The sequence below is a fragment of the Brienomyrus brachyistius genome, unplaced genomic scaffold, assembly GCF_023856365.1.
Source record: "Brienomyrus brachyistius isolate T26 unplaced genomic scaffold, BBRACH_0.4 scaffold668, whole genome shotgun sequence".
In the NCBI taxonomy this organism is placed as follows: Eukaryota; Metazoa; Chordata; class Actinopteri; order Osteoglossiformes; family Mormyridae; genus Brienomyrus; species Brienomyrus brachyistius.
Window position 1 is genome coordinate 27,501 of NW_026042943.1, and position 17,500 is coordinate 45,000.

At 39.7% G+C, this 17,500-nt stretch overlaps 2 protein-coding genes across 3 annotated transcripts in view; both read right to left on the bottom strand.

Moving 5' to 3' along the window:
• The window catches only part of LOC125729430 (uncharacterized), a 2,372-nt gene extending 1,697 nt beyond the window's left edge, over positions 1-675 (bottom strand). Inside the window, exons 1-3 of the mRNA XM_049005677.1 lie at positions 533-675; positions 240-453; positions 33-152 (exon numbers count right to left, since the gene is read on the bottom strand). Of these exons, the coding sequence (XP_048861634.1) occupies positions 33-152; positions 240-453; positions 533-567 (369 nt within the window). The 5' untranslated portion in view covers positions 568-675. The remainder of the gene's footprint in view (positions 1-32; positions 153-239; positions 454-532) is intronic.
• On the bottom strand, positions 605-4,409 carry LOC125729431 (uncharacterized). Of its 2 annotated transcripts, XM_049005678.1 has the most exons (7): positions 4,391-4,409; positions 3,821-3,894; positions 1,803-2,024; positions 1,508-1,690; positions 1,249-1,396; positions 992-1,149; positions 606-848 (listed from the first exon to the last, which is right to left on the bottom strand). In XM_049005678.1, exons 2-7 carry the CDS (start codon positions 3,832-3,834, stop codon positions 701-703), a joined length of 873 nt encoding a protein of 290 aa, XP_048861635.1. In that variant the 5' UTR covers positions 3,835-3,894; positions 4,391-4,409; the 3' UTR covers positions 606-700. The 2 variants fall into 2 exon arrangements, with proteins under 2 accessions (XP_048861636.1, XP_048861635.1); XM_049005679.1 differs by lacking the exons at positions 3,821-3,894; positions 4,391-4,409 and adding an exon at positions 2,468-2,485 and having other exon boundaries at positions 605-848.
• Between the last annotated feature and the right edge of the window lie 13,091 nt (positions 4,410-17,500).

The window sequence follows — 17,500 nt, forward strand, 5'->3', positions numbered from 1 at the left end:
AAAATAAATCTTTTCAGACTTGATATACTTACCGTCTCCTCCTCAGAGGACAGTGCAAATGTGGCCACTTGCTGTGCCGATGTCTTGTGCTCCTTCACACCAATCACCGCATGGTCTGGTTCTGTCCTGCTCCTGGCCATCCACTCCTCGACCTGTACAAGACAATGATGCCCCACTGATCAGAAAGAGAACCGGCAAAAAGGAAAAGTGAAGACAAAAAAAAAGAGTACAATACTTACGGTCATGTGCTCCACCACGCCTGGTCGCTGGAGATGTTTTAGAATCACCGTGGCCTCCAGGTAGTAGAGGACCAGGCAGCATTCCGCAGACTCCAGGGGCTTCTCCTCAGGATAGACCTTGCCAAGGATTGCCAAGAAGTCGTTCTTGGCAGCCCTCAGCACGGCCCAGCAGTCCTCTGGACTGAGAGGGTCCTTCTCCAAGAGGATGGCATGTCTATGTGTGGGGGAAAAAAATAAGAATATTAGATTGCTGACAATCCTAATTAATACAATCCACATTTTAATGTGCTCACGGTGTAAGATGGCTCTGGATCTCCAGGCAGTGCATCCCAGGAGCAGTGAGGGAGATAAAAAAAACATAGAGTGTTAAACATAGACATATATATGATATATAATAATAATAATTATATATAATTGATATATAATCAAACCGTGATATGAAATTTAATGGACAGTCGAACTTACCTCCTTTGGATGATCTCCTTACTCACCAACTTGGCAGAGCTCTGCTGTAGTGAGCTCAGGTACTCCACAAAGTGCTTTGCCTCGTTCCACAAGGCAATGTTGTCACGCCGCAGGTCGGTGGTGACAGTGTGGTACTTGAGGAATCTGTCAGAGGAAGGACAGGTATGTAAGTATCCATATGTACATGCAGTCATGACAAAGACAATAGCGGGAGAACTTCTTCCTCGAAGAAACAGATATGTAATACATCATATTCCTAAAATATAAAAACAAACCATGCTACCAACCTCTTCAGGCTCTTCATGTAGTTCACCTGAGTCTGCCTGGAGAGACCAGCCTCACTCAGCTCCCGAAAGAAGAGCTTCGTCTTTTCCCTCTCCCTGACAAACTCAAGGGAAGGCTCTCCGGGGTTCACAAAAAACATGAACCTGCTGACGTTTTCCACCTGGAAAGAAAAATCAGCATTAGATATATCCATTGCTTAGAAAAAAAAAATCCATTGCTTAGAAAAAATAATGGAGTGTATTTTTATGGGAGACCTCACCTCCTGCTTGAAATTCTCATTCAAGAGATCCTTCTCCAAGTATGTGGCAAAGCCCTTCAGGAGGGGATGGTCCAGGGAATGTTTCCTGTACAGTCCCTTCTCCTGCATCATCTGCCTGGAGGTCTGTGGCCACTGCACCTCCCGGGTACTGCCAAATGGAAAACACATTTCGTCATACAACTGCACATTCAATGTGTGGCTCACAAACAAAAGCAAAAGGTATCAATGAAAGCTGTAAAACCAAGATAATCATACTTACACTTGAAAGGTCTCGCCGCTGCTGTCACTGACAACAATGTCTTCTGACTGCTGACTTGCAGAGCTCTCCGGTCCCTGCGCGGCTGCACCAGCCACCACAGGAACACTGCTGGTCTGCGCCGGCACTGCTGGGGAGGGCATGTCTGTCACCACCATGTGCCGACGCTCCAGCTCCTGGACCAACCTTTCATAAATAATAAAAATAAACAAAATAAATAAATAAAAAACTTTAGGCAATTTCATACAGAAGAAAGATGTGAGGTGTGTAAAATAGGCTGAAGAGCTTTCCCACCAACCTGTCAAATATATTAGTGTCATACACAATCTCCCGCAAGTGTCTGTAGCTGAAGACCCTGCCCCACTGCAGAAGTTCAAGGGAATTCTTCTTTTCCTTCTCCATCACTTCCTGGATGGCCTCTTTCGAAGACCTCTTCATGCACACCCTAGCCAGATGCACTGAGAGGCTTGGCTGCGTCTTCTTGCACACGGGGCAGAGCAGGAAATGCCTGCTGGAAGCACTGGGGATAAAAATAAAATAAAATTAGATTTGATTCATTACTTTTAGTTGAATAAAGAAACAGTCCAGTCATCATCAACACTGTTCGTTTCGCCGTGGTTTGGATAAATAACATTTGCATATCCTGATGGCTCCTAGAATGAGTAAAGTACATAATCACAGCTATTGAACCATGTTGACTAATAACTTACATTTATATTAAAATTAAATTTAATTAATTAAACTAAACTTAAGTTGCTTCAAAATAAATAAAATCAAATTGTTTTAGTTGTGCAATGGATGCAATACGTTTTTATAATTTTTTATAATTACAATAAGTAAATATTTTAAGTTTTAACAATAGCAGTCAGTGGTCAGAGACTTTTGCAGTGTCAGTAAAGTAGAACAAGTTTATCCACAATTTCTACAGATTCAAATGAAATAAATAAATTGACCATAACTTACAACTTGGAAGCCATTCTTGAGAAGAAATATATAGGTCACTACTAATAGGACCATTTAGGGAATAAAAGGCCTCAAGTTTTAACACACACACAGACACACGTGCCCTTCCAAAGTCTGGGTCCCCTCATCTCAGATGCTGATGTTAACAGCCTACGTAAATGACCTGTGGGTCACACTGGTAAAACTTGAGACCTTTTATTCCCTAAATGGTCCTATTAGTCATCATGTTTTTTTTTAAAGTGTTTGTGTGTGTTTGTTTTTATTTAAAAAAATTCAAAATGTGACTGATATATTTAAGATAGAAGTCTGGTGGAGACACACACACACACACACACATATAAGGGAATTAAATTTTAAATGTGATTTTGAGCACCACTGAGGTAAGTGGTATGACAATTAATCACAAAAAAATAAAAATCACTAAAAACATAAAAGATAGAGGTCTGGTGGAGAGACATATGTGACCTGCATATATATAAATGCAATATATATAATGCTATTTTTATCTTGCTAATTCCCTTGCAAACTGTAAAATAAAAGTACTATTCCTTGAGCAGGCGGTCAGTGTGTCTGAGTTTGTCATGTGCTTTGGATTTCCCTGCATGTGCGTCACAGAGATGCAAAACAGCCATTAAGGAAACAATAGCCCTGGGCTGGTAAGGCCATCCCAGGTATGTGTCCCCTAATCTCAGATGATGATCTTCCCTGCTTAAGTGAATGACCTGCCTGATTGCAATGCTGATGACTCACAGGCTGAGGAATTTGCAACTAAATAGTTGGATAAAAATTTTTTGCATTTTGGTAAATTCTCCTTATTAGTGACTTTCAGTTGAATTCCAGTGATCATCTCCATTGTTCAGTGCTCAATGTTTTGGATTAATCACATTTAAGAGAAATATTTAGGTCACTACTAATAGGACCATTTAGGTAATAAAAGGCCTCAAGTTTTAACACACACACAGACACACATGCCCTTCCAAAGTCTGGGTCCCCTCATCTCAGATGCTGATGTTAACAGCCTGCGTAAATTACCTGTGGGTCGCACTGGTAAAAAAGTACATAATCACAGCTATTGAACCATGTTGACTAATAACTTACATTCATATTAAAATAAAATTTAATTAATTAAACTAAACTTAAGTTGCTTCAAAATAAATAAAATCAAATTGTTTAAGTTGTGCAATGGATGCAATACGTTTTTATATTTTTTTATAATTACAATAAGTAAATATTTTAAGTTTTAACAATAGCAGTCAGTGGTCAGAGACTTTTGCACAGTGTCAGTAAAGTAGAACAAGTTTATCCACAATTTATACAGATTCAAATGAAATAAATAAATTGACCATAACTTACAACTTGGAAGCCATTCTTGAGAAGTTCTTCAACGAAAGATAAAATCTTCAACAGAATCTGGAGCTCTTGTCTCGCTGGAAGCAGAGGTAGAGTGACTTTACATGTGCAGGTCTCCTCTTAATATACCATTCTGACCGCGTCCCCCACCCCCGCCCCCCGTAGCCCCGCCCACCCCACCCCCCAGTGTCACTGTGAGGGACACCTTGAAGGACGATTTCAAATGTGGAAGAAAGTAACTTTTAAAAATGATAAGAACTGAATTTATATTTCTAAATAAAGTGATAAATCGTGAAAAAAACGCATCATATTTCCGTATACTATAATTTACCATTTACCATTTCATTTACCAGAACAACAGATCCCTTATGTTGCTGCCCATATACATTTGATTTATGTCAGTCTTTGCCATTTAAAGACCATGTTGTGACTCGGGAAACTTTAATATAAACTGCTGGAGCTGAAATATTCTCAGTTTTACAACCCCTTGATTAATATGGAAGATCGTAATTTAATATAAACAGAATGGTAATAATGGAAGTTTGCTTTCTTGTCACAGTAATCATACCATACCACCGGAAGGCTACGGCGATTCTGAGCAACATTGGAATTTAATCCATTTTTTTCGCCGCTTTTACCCTGAAATTTCTGACTGAAATCGCTACCCCGCTCTAACGCACACTCGTACTCGCTCACTCTTTGCAGCGAGCCAGCCTTAAAGGGCCAGGATCGCATTACAGATTGTACCGAAGATTGTTCTAATCCGTAGTGTTCTGACACAGGCAATACATAAAGTGACTACTCTTATTAGCAGGAGGATAGGCTTAGTGTATAATGTTCCTAATATTTTGGTGTATTGCTCTTCATGCAATGGGGCTATCGGCATTACTGTTTGTAAAAAAATAATAATGATAATTACAATAAAATTTTTGATACATTTATCTGACTCAATCTTTTTTTTTTTTTACGTGACCTGCTGTTTAAGTGATCTCAGCGTAATTCATAAACATAAAAACATAAAAGATAGAGGTCTGGTGGAGAGACATATGTGACCTGCATATATATAAATGCAATATATATAATGCTATTTTTATCTTGCTAATTCCCTTGCAAACTGTAAAATAAAAGTACTATTCCTTGAGCAGGCAGTCAGTGTGTCTGAGTTTATCATGTGCTTTGCCCTGCATCACAGAGATGCAAAACAGCCATTAAGGAAACAATAGCCCTGGGCTGGTAACGGCATCCCAGGTATGTGTCCCCTAATCTCAGATGATGATCTTCCCTGCTTAAGTGAATGACCTGCCTGATTGCAATGCTGATGACTCACAGGCTGAGGAATTTGCAACTAAATAGTTGGATAAAATTTTTTTGCATTTTGGTAAATTCTCCTTATTAGTGACTTTCAGTTGAATTCCAGTGATCATCTCCATTGTTCAGTGCTCAATGTTTTGGATTAATGACATTTAAGAGAAATATTTAGGTCACTACTTATAGGACCATTTAGGGAATAAAAGGCCTCAAGTTTTAACACACACACAGACACACATGCCCTTCCAAAGTCTGTGTCCCCTCATCTCAGATGCTGATGTTAACAGCCTACGTAAATGACCTGTGGGTCACACTGGTAAAACTTGAGGCCTTTTATTCCCTAAATGGTCCTATTAGTCATCATGTTTTTTTTAAAGTGTTTGTGTGTGTTTGTTTTTATTTAAAAAAATTCAAAATGTGACTGATATATTTAAGATAGAAGTCTGGTGGAGACACACACACACACACACACACACATATAAGGGAATTAAATTTTAAATGTGATTTTGAGCACCACTGAGGTAAGTGGTATGACAATTAATCACAAAAAAATAAAAATCACTAAAAACATAAAAGATAGAGGTCTGGTGGAGAGACATATGTGACCTGCATATATATAAATGCAATATATATAATGCTATTTTTATCTTGCTAATTCCCTTGCAAACTGTAAAATAAAAGTACTATTCCTTGAGCAGGCGGTCAGTGTGTCTGAGTTTGTCATGTGCTTTGGATTTCCCTGCATGTGCGTCACAGAGATGCAAAACAGCCATTAAGGAAACAATAGCCCTGGGCTGGTAAGGCCATCCCAGGTATGTGTCCCCTAATCTCAGATGATGATCTTCCCTGCATAAGTGAATGACCTGCCTGATTGCAATGCTGATGACTCACAGGCTGAGGAATTTGCAACTAAATAGTTGGATAAAAAATTTTTGCATTATGGTAAATTCTCCTTATTAGTGACTTTCAGTTGAATTCCAGTGATCATCTCCATTGTTCAGTGCTCAATGTTTTGGATTAATGACATTTAAGAGAAATATTTAGGTCACTACTAATAGGACCATTTAGGGAATAAAAGGCCTCAAGAATTAACACACACACAGACACACATGCCCTTCCAAAGTCTGTGTCCCCTCATCTCAGATGCTGATGTTAACAGCCTTCGTAAATGACCTGTGGGTCGCACTGGTTAAACTTGAGGCCTTTTATTCCCTAAATGGTCCTATTAGTCATCATGTTTTTTTTAAACTCCGCAAATATTGTAGGTTTTCAGCGTTATTTGCCTGTGTATATTTTCTATTATCTTTGATGCTGCTGCAGATCAGGCCTGACCAGTTGAGCTATTTTTACTGAATACATTGCTTTGAAGTCTGTGATTTTACTATGGATATCTTGCTAATTCCCTTGCAAACTGTAAAATGAAAGCATGATTCCTTTCAGGCATCTGTTTCAGGATTCTGAACTGACTGTCATGCCTTTCCAAAGTCTGTGTCCCCTCATCTCAGATGCTGATGTTAACAGCCTACGTAAATGACCTGTGGGTCACACTGGTAAAACTTGAGGACTTTTATTCCCTAAATGGTCCTATTAGTCATCATGTTTTTTTTAAATTCCGCAAATATTGTAGGTTTTCAGTGTTATTTGCCTGTGTATATTTTCTATTATCTTTGATGCTGCTGCAGATCAGGCCTGACCAGTTGAGCTATTTTTACTGAATACATTGCTTTGAAGTCTGTGATTTTACTATGGATATCTTGCTAATTCCCTTGCAAACTGTAAAATGAAAGCATGATTCCTTTCAGGCATCTGTTTCAGGATTCTGAACTGACTGTCATGCCTTTCCAAAGTCTGTGTCCCCTCATCTCAGATGCTGATGTTAACAGTCTGCGTAAATGACCTGTGGGTCGCACTGGTAAAACTTGAGGACTTTTATTCCCTAAATGGTCCTATTAGTCATCATGTTTTTTTTAAACTCCGCAAATATTGTAGGTTTTCAGCGTTATTTGCCTGTGTATATTTTCTATTATCTTTGATGCTGCTGCAGATCAGGCCTGACCAGTTGAGCTATTTTTACTGAATACATTGCTTTGAAGTCTGTGATTTTACTATGGATATCTTGCTAATTCCCTTGCAAACTGTAAAATGAAAGCATGATTCCTTTCAGGCATCTGTTTCAGGCTTCTGAACTGACTGTCATGCCTTTCCAAAGTCTGTGTCCCCTCATCTCAGATGCTGATGTTAACAGCCTGCGTAAATGACCTGTGGGTCGCACTGGTAAAACTTGAGGCCTTTTATTCCCTAAATGGTCCTATTAGTCATCACGTTTAAACCCTACAAATATTGTATTCATTTTATTTGTGGTGAAACATATGTGATCTGCATGCCAGACATTGGTTTGAATCTGTCTTTCCCAGTCTGCTGGGACTGGGTAGGGACCTGTTTCCGCAGAGCCATATGCGTCCCTTTGCCTACCGCACTGACTCACCCCTCAGCTGGCCCAACATCAGGAGGGCCCACCCGTCCTGGCCGTTCAGGCTCCCCTCTACCTGGGCTGGAGGTCCGGCAGTGGCTAGTCAGCTTTGGGACTTTAATCTATTGGGATCAAGGTGTGATGTCTGGCTTTCGCAGCATGCTGGGGGAAGGGTAACTGTCTGTGTGCTAACAGAGGTGTGAAACTGCCAGCAATCAAACAAAAGCCCTGGCAGCAAGAGGAGAATATCCTAATATTTTGTTGCATTGCTCTAAAACCACTGGGTTTATAATCAGTATTTTAAACTTTTTTTTTTTCCTCAGCACCTGGCCGTAGCTTATAATTGAAAGAAAGAAGCATATGGTGACTCTAATTTGACACAATATATTGGAGGTGTAATTATATCAGTTATACAACCTCTAGATTAATATGGAAGATCATAATTTAACATCTTGACCAAAAGGCCTCGACAGAGTCCTGCATGGTTATTTTTTGTCACTACCTCCCTGTGTCAGGAGTTTGTAATTTGTGCGCCTGCTGCCTTCCTTGGATGTGCTAGCTGATTCTCAGGCTCCCTCTTCTCAATCGAACACTGATTACCCATTAATTAATAAGGCAGACATTCGAATGAGCAAACATTTAATTTATTAAAATCACAAGAAAATCACAGTCTTCAATTATGTACATCATGCTGGGGAGGGGTTGTCAATCACCACCATGTGCCGACGCTCCAGCTCCTGGACCAACCTTTCAAATGAATAAAGTAAATAAAAAAACTGTTAGTAAATGTCATACAGAAGAAAGACGTGAGATGTGTAAAAAAGGCAAAAGAGTTTTCCCACCAACCTGCTCATTGGATTAGTGTCATTAAAAATCTCCTGCAGGAGGCTGTAGCTGAAGTCCCTGCCCCACTGCAGAAGTTCAAAGGAATCCTGCTTTTCCTTCTGCATAACTTCCTGGATAGCCTCTTTTGAACACCTCTTCGTGCACACTTTAGTCAGATGCACTGAGAGGTTTGCTTGTGTCTTCTTGCACACGGGGCAGAGCAGGAAATGCTTCCTGGAAGCACTGGGGATAAAAAGAAAAATAAAAAAGTCATGAATTAAGATTATATTTGATACATTACTTTTAGTTGAATAAATACACATTTCAGTCATCATCAACATATATACAGCAATATAAACCATTTGTGAACACAGCAAATGACAAAATAATATTCTACACTTATATTTAAACTAAGTTGCTTCAAAAAATACTTTTAGTTGTGTAATGGATGCAATTTAAGTTTTAACAATAGCAGTCAGTGGACAGAGACTTTTGCACAGTGTCAGTAAAGTAGAACAAGTTTATCCACAATTTCTCCAGATTCAAATGCAATAATAAATTGACCATAACTTACGACTTGGAAGGCATTCTTGAGACGCTGTTCAACAAAAGGTAAAATCTTCAACAGAATCTGGAGCTCTGGTCTCGCTGGAAGCAGAGGCAGAGTGACTTTACATGTGCAGGTCTCCTCTTAATTAATATACCATTCTGACTGCGTCCCACACCCCTGCCTCCCGTAGCCCCACACACCCCACCCCCAGTGTCACTGTGAGGGACACATTGCTTTCTTATGTGTCAGTCAGAGGAAGCTACCGCCACGCCCCGCATATCAAATTAAAATAATTTATCAAAATCACAAGAAAATCACAGTCATAAACTAAATACATCATGGCTCCTGTAATGTATTTGTGCATTGTGCTCAATTTCTTCCCCACAGTTCCATAGAGTTTTCTCTCTGCGTGATTATAGTCAGCCATTGGTCTGTGGAAGAGCAAGCCACTTCTATTGTTTGACCGAGTGCCCAATTAACACCTCTGCTGCAGCTGTCTGATAGCTGCCTTCCCAGTCTGTTGGGGGACAAGAATGCATTTAAACTGAGGGGAAGATACTGAGATGCCTAGTGAATAAATTTCTATAAGTGCATTCTTGCAGTGATTTCTGCTGGATAGTCACGAGATGAATATGAGCTGTAATTATACAAGTTTTTACAATCTCTAGATTAATATGGAAGATCATAATTTAATCCGATGATCGAAGGGCCAATGTCCCCATATCAGCTGTGGGTAATTTCCATGCCTGCCGCCTTCCTTAGATGTGGTAGCCATTTCCCAGGCTGCCTCTCCTGTACAGATCACTGTCATAAAGTCTATAATGCTCCTAATATTTTTGAGGGTTGCTCTATGACTGCTGGGGCTATAGACATTTGTCCGGTCCCTTTGTGGACCACAAATATTGTCCTTTAATTTGATGCACACTTTGACTTTATAGCCTCAGGTAGGAGTGCAAACAGAACTGACTCTGGCTGTCATGCCCTTCCAAAGTCTGTGTCCCCTCATCTCAGATGCTGATGTTAACTGTTTGTGTAAATGACCTGTGGGTCGCACTGGTAAAACTTGAGGCCTTTTATTGCCTAAATGGTCCTTGGTGTGATTAAGTATCACACAGGTATTTTGTATATAGCTCCATGTCAGGAGTGGGTACATATATATATAAATGATCTCGGACCATACGATTATGCATTTATATTTTCCCTTAGCTGCATTTTTATCTTTTGCATACTGTTAGGCCACTTGGCTCATCCTTATTCCTAGCTGCATAAGAGCATAGTGCTGCTTTTCAGAAACAAAGAGGACATATCCATTTCATTTGCTCACAGCTCCCGCTAGCTTGGAGCGAGATTTAGTGAGGACATGTTAGTATATATGGGTTTTTATTATTATTATTTTATAAAGTAACAAATATCTATGTGACCTGCAGGTCAGCCACACATCACAAGCACTTAGTGTCAGAGTCCTCACTGTGTATGCATCCGCAGCCTGCTGGGGATGGGTGTCTGTATGTGTGTGTGTGTATATATCAAGGCTACTCACTGGTAAATGTTAATTATGTTATAGATATATATGTGTGTCTCTATGAAGATACTCAGGTATTTTATTTTCAGAATTTCAAAAAGAATTCCCTATTAGTTGATAGTGCAGACATTCGAATGAGCAAACATTTAATTTATCAAAAATCAAAGAGTTTTCCCACCAACCTGCTCATTGGATTAGTGTCATTAAAAATCTCCTGCAGGAGGCTGTAGCTGAAGTCCCTGCCCCACTGCAGAAGTTCAAAGGAATCCTGCTTTTCCTTCTGCATAACTTCCTGGATAGCCTCTTTTGAACACCTCTTCGTGCACACTTTAGTCAGATGCACTGAGAGGTTTGCTTGTGTCTTCTTGCACACGGGGCAGAGCAGGAAATGCTTCCTGGAAGCACTGGGGATAAAAAGAAAAATAAAAAAGTCATGAATTAAGATTATATTTGATACATTACTTTTAGTTGAATAAATACACATTTCAGTCATCATCAACATATATACAGCAATATAAACCATTTGTGAACACAGCAAATGACAAAATAATATTCTACACTTATATTTAAACTAAGTTGCTTCAAAAAATACTTTTAGTTGTGTAATGGATGCAATTTAAGTTTTAACAATAGCAGTCAGTGGACAGAGACTTTTGCACAGTGTCAGTAAAGTAGAACAAGTTTATCCACAATTTCTCCAGATTCAAATGCAATAATAAATTGACCATAACTTACGACTTGGAAGGCATTCTTGAGACGCTGTTCAACAAAAGGTAAAATCTTCAACAGAATCTGGAGCTCTGGTCTCGCTGGAAGCAGAGGCAGAGTGACTTTACATGTGCAGGTCTCCTCTTAATTAATATACCATTCTGACTGCGTCCCACACCCCTGCCTCCCGTAGCCCCACACACCCCACCCCCAGTGTCACTGTGAGGGACACATTGCTTTCTTATGTGTCAGTCAGAGGAAGCTACCGCCACGCCCCGCATATCAAATTAAAATAATTTATCAAAATCACAAGAAAATCACAGTCATAAACTAAATACATCATGGCTCCTGTAATGTATTTGTGCATTGTGCTCAATTTCTTCCCCACAGTTCCATAGAGTTTTCTCTCTGCGTGATTATAGTCAGCCATTGGTCTGTGGAAGAGCAAGCCACTTCTATTGTTTGACCGAGTGCCCAATTAACACCTCTGCTGCAGCTGTCTGATAGCTGCCTTCCCAGTCTGTTGGGGGACAAGAATGCATTTAAACTGAGGGGAAGATACTGAGATGCCTAGTGAATAAATTTCTATAAGTGCATTCTTGCAGTGATTTCTGCTGGATAGTCACGAGATGAATATGAGCTGTAATTATACAAGTTTTTACAATCTCTAGATTAATATGGAAGATCATAATTTAATCCGATGATCGAAGGGCCAATGTCCCCATATCAGCTGTGGGTAATTTCCATGCCTGCCGCCTTCCTTAGATGTGGTAGCCATTTCCCAGGCTGCCTCTCCTGTACAGATCACTGTCATAAAGTCTATAATGCTCCTAATATTTTTGAGGGTTGCTCTATGACTGCTGGGGCTATAGACATTTGTCCGGTCCCTTTGTGGACCACAAATATTGTCCTTTAATTTGATGCACACTTTGACTTTATAGCCTCAGGTAGGAGTGCAAACAGAACTGACTCTGGCTGTCATGCCCTTCCAAAGTCTGTGTCCCCTCATCTCAGATGCTGATGTTAACTGTTTGTGTAAATGACCTGTGGGTCGCACTGGTAAAACTTGAGGCCTTTTATTGCCTAAATGGTCCTTGGTGTGATTAAGTATCACACAGGTATTTTGTATATAGCTCCATGTCAGGAGTGGGTACATATATATATAAATGATCTCGGACCATACGATTATGCATTTATATTTTCCCTTAGCTGCATTTTTATCTTTTGCATACTGTTAGGCCACTTGGCTCATCCTTATTCCTAGCTGCATAAGAGCATAGTGCTGCTTTTCAGAAACAAAGAGGACATATCCATTTCATTTGCTCACAGCTCCCGCTAGCTTGGAGCGAGATTTAGTGAGGACATGTTAGTATATATGGGTTTTTATTATTATTATTTTATAAAGTAACAAATATCTATGTGACCTGCAGGTCAGCCACACATCACAAGCACTTAGTGTCAGAGTCCTCACTGTGTATGCATCCGCAGCCTGCTGGGGATGGGTGTCTGTATGTGTGTGTGTGTATATATCAAGGCTACTCACTGGTAAATGTTAATTATGTTATAGATATATATGTGTGTCTCTATGAAGATACTCAGGTATTTTATTTTCAGAATTTCAAAAAGAATTCCCTATTAGTTGATAGTGCAGACATTCGAATGAGCAAACATTTAATTTATCAAAAATCAAAGAGTTTTCCCACCAACCTGCTCATTGGATTAGTGTCATTAAAAATCTCCTGCAGGAGGCTGTAGCTGAAGTCCCTGCCCCACTGCAGAAGTTCAAAGGAATCCTGCTTTTCCTTCTGCATAACTTCCTGGATAGCCTCTTTTGAACACCTCTTCGTGCACACTTTAGTCAGATGCACTGAGAGGTTTGCTTGTGTCTTCTTGCACACGGGGCAGAGCAGGAAATGCTTCCTGGAAGCACTGGGGATAAAAAGAAAAATAAAAAAGTCATGAATTAAGATTATATTTGATACATTACTTTTAGTTGAATAAATACACATTTCAGTCATCATCAACATATATACAGCAATATAAACCATTTGTGAACACAGCAAATGACAAAATAATATTCTACACTTATATTTAAACTAAGTTGCTTCAAAAAATACTTTTAGTTGTGTAATGGATGCAATTTAAGTTTTAACAATAGCAGTCAGTGGACAGAGACTTTTGCACAGTGTCAGTAAAGTAGAACAAGTTTATCCACAATTTCTCCAGATTCAAATACAATAATAAATTGACCATAACTTACGACTTGGAAGGCATTCTTGAGACGCTGTTCAACAAAAGGTAAAATCTTCAACAGAATCTGGAGCTCTGGTCTCGCTGGAAGCAGAGGCAGAGTGACTTTACATGTGCAGGTCTCCTCTTAATTAATATACCATTCTGACTGCGTCCCACACCCCTGCCTCCCGTAGCCCCACACACCCCACCCCCAGTGTCACTGTGAGGGACACATTGCTTTCTTATGTGTCAGTCAGAGGAAGCTACCGCCACGCCCCGCATATCAAATTAAAATAATTTATCAAAATCACAAGAAAATCACAGTCATAAACTAAATACATCATGGCTCCTGTAATGTATTTGTGCATTGTGCTCAATTTCTTCCCCACAGTTCCATAGAGTTTTCTCTCTGCGTGATTATAGTCAGCCATTGGTCTGTGGAAGAGCAAGCCACTTCTATTGTTTGACCGAGTGCCCAATTAACACCTCTGCTGCAGCTGTCTGATAGCTGCCTTCCCAGTCTGTTGGGGGACAAGAATGCATTTAAACTGAGGGGAAGATACTGAGATGCCTAGTGAATAAATTTCTATAAGTGCATTCTTGCAGTGATTTCTGCTGGATAGTCACGAGATGAATATGAGCTGTAATTATACAAGTTTTTACAATCTCTAGATTAATATGGAAGATCATAATTTAATCCGATGATCGAAGGGCCAATGTCCCCATATCAGCTGTGGGTAATTTCCATGCCTGCCGCCTTCCTTAGATGTGGTAGCCATTTCCCAGGCTGCCTCTCCTGTACAGATCACTGTCATAAAGTCTATAATGCTCCTAATATTTTTGAGGGTTGCTCTATGACTGCTGGGGCTATAGACATTTGTCCGGTCCCTTTGTGGACCACAAATATTGTCCTTTAATTTGATGCACACTTTGACTTTATAGCCTCAGGTAGGAGTGCAAACAGAACTGACTCTGGCTGTCATGCCCTTCCAAAGTCTGTGTCCCCTCATCTCAGATGCTGATGTTAACTGTTTGTGTAAATGACCTGTGGGTCGCACTGGTAAAACTTGAGGCCTTTTATTGCCTAAATGGTCCTTGGTGTGATTAAGTATCACACAGGTATTTTGTATATAGCTCCATGTCAGGAGTGGGTACATATATATATAAATGATCTCGGACCATACGATTATGCATTTATATTTTCCCTTAGCTGCATTTTTATCTTTTGCATACTGTTAGGCCACTTGGCTCATCCTTATTCCTAGCTGCATAAGAGCATAGTGCTGCTTTTCAGAAACAAAGAGGACATATCCATTTCATTTGCTCACAGCTCCCGCTAGCTTGGAGCGAGATTTAGTGAGGACATGTTAGTATATATGGGTTTTTATTATTATTATTTTATAAAGTAACAAATATCTATGTGACCTGCAGGTCAGCCACACATCACAAGCACTTAGTGTCAGAGTCCTCACTGTGTATGCATCCGCAGCCTGCTGGGGATGGGTGTCTGTATGTGTGTGTGTGTATATATCAAGGCTACTCACTGGTAAATGTTAATTATGTTATAGATATATATGTGTGTCTCTATGAAGATACTCAGGTATTTTATTTTCAGAATTTCAAAAAGAATTCCCTATTAGTTGATAGTGCAGACATTCGAATGAGCAAACATTTAATTTATCAAAAATCAAAGAGTTTTCCCACCAACCTGCTCATTGGATTAGTGTCATTAAAAATCTCCTGCAGGAGGCTGTAGCTGAAGTCCCTGCCCCACTGCAGAAGTTCAAAGGAATCCTGCTTTTCCTTCTGCATAACTTCCTGGATAGCCTCTTTTGAACACCTCTTCGTGCACACTTTAGTCAGATGCACTGAGAGGTTTGCTTGTGTCTTCTTGCACACGGGGCAGAGCAGGAAATGCTTCCTGGAAGCACTGGGGATAAAAAGAAAAATAAAAAAGTCATGAATTAAGATTATATTTGATACATTACTTTTAGTTGAATAAATACACATTTCAGTCATCATCAACATATATACAGCAATATAAACCATTTGTGAACACAGCAAATGACAAAATAATATTCTACACTTATATTTAAACTAAGTTGCTTCAAAAAATACTTTTAGTTGTGTAATGGATGCAATTTAAGTTTTAACAATAGCAGTCAGTGGACAGAGACTTTTGCACAGTGTCAGTAAAGTAGAACAAGTTTATCCACAATTTCTCCAGATTCAAATACAATAATAAATTGACCATAACTTACGACTTGGAAGGCATTCTTGAGACGCTGTTCAACAAAAGGTAAAATCTTCAACAGAATCTGGAGCTCTGGTCTCGCTGGAAGCAGAGGCAGAGTGACTTTACATGTGCAGGTCTCCTCTTAATTAATATACCATTCTGACTGCGTCCCACACCCCTGCCTCCCGTAGCCCCACACACCCCACCCCCAGTGTCACTATGAGGGACACATTGCTTTCTTATGTGTCAGTCAGAGGAAGCTACCGCCACGCCCCGCATATCAAAATAAAATAATTTATCAAAATCACAAGAAAATCACAGTCATCAACTAAATACATCATGGCTCCTGTAATGTATTTGTGCATTGTGCTCAATTTCTTCCCCACAGTTCCATAGAGTTTTCTCTCTGCGTGATTATAGTCAGCCATTGGTCTGTGGAAGAGCAAGCCACTTCTATTGTTTGACCGAGTGCCCAATTAACACCTCTGCTGCAGCTGTCTGATAGCTGCCTTCCCAGTCTGTTGGGGGACAAGAATGCATTTAAACTGAGGGGAAGATACTGAGATGCCTAGTGAATAAATTTCTATAAGTGCATTCTTGCAGTGATTTCTGCTGGATAGTCACGAGATGAATATGAGCTGTAATTATACAAGTTTTTACAATCTCTAGATTAATATGGAAGATCATAATTTAATCCGATGATCGAAGGGCCAATGTCCCCATATCAGCTGTGGGTAATTTCCATGCCTGCCGCCTTCCTTAGATGTGGTAGCCATTTCCCAGGCTGCCTCTCCTGTACAGATCACTGTCATAAAGTCTATAATGCTCCTAATATTGTTGAGGGTTGCTCTATGACTGCTGGGGCTATAGACATTTGTCCGGTCTCTTTGTGGACCACAAATATTGTCCTTTAATTTGATGCACACTTTGACTTTATAGCCTCAGGTAGGAGTGCAAACAGAACTGACTCTGGCTGTCATGCCCTTCCAAAGTTTGTGTCCCCTCATCTCAGATGCTGATGTTAACTGTTTGTGTAAATGACCTGTGGGTCGCACTGGTAAAACTTGAGGCCTTTTATTGCCTAAATGGTCCTTGGTGTGATTAAGTATCACACAGGTATTTTGTATATAGCTCCATGTCAGGAGTGGGTACATATATATAAATGATCTTGGACCATATGATTATGCATTTATATTTTCCCTTAGCTGCATTTTTATCTTTTGCATACTGTTAGGCCACTTGGCTCATCCTTATTCCTAGCTGCATAAGAGCATAGTGCTGCTTTTCAGAAACAAAGAGGACATATCCATTTCATTTGCTCACAGCTCCCGCTAGCTTGGAGCGAGATTTAGTGAGGACATGTTAGTATATATGGGTTTTTATTATTATTATTTTATAAAGTAACAAATATCTATGTGACCTGCAGGTCAGCCACACATCACAAGCACTTAGTGTCAGGGTCCTCACTGTGTATGCATTCGCAGCCTGCTGGGGATGGGTGTCTGTATGTGTGTGTGTGTGTATATATCAAGGCTATATTGTAGATCACTGGTAAATGTTAATTGTGTTATAGATGTATATGTGTGTGTGTGTCTGTATGAAGATACTCAAGTATTTTATTTTCAGAATTTCAAAAAGAATTCCCTATTAGTTGATAGGGCAGACATTCGAATGAGCAAACATTTAATTTATCAAAAATCACAAGAAAATCACAGTCATCAATTAAATACATCATGGCTCCTGTAATGTATTTGTGCATTGTGCTCAATTTCTTCCCCACAGTTCCAGAGTTTTCTCTCTGCGTGATTCTGACTGCTGGGGCTATAGACATT

Coding starts and splice junctions, on each gene's coding strand:
- LOC125729431 (XM_049005679.1), bottom strand. Junction 1,397..1,507: donor AGCGGCGAGACCTTTCAAGT/GTAAGTATGATT, acceptor TCCATTTGGCAG/TACCCGGGAGGTGCAGTGGC. Junction 1,150..1,248: donor ATGAGAATTTCAAGCAGGAG/GTGAGGTCTCCC, acceptor TTTTCTTTCCAG/GTGGAAAACGTCAGCAGGTT.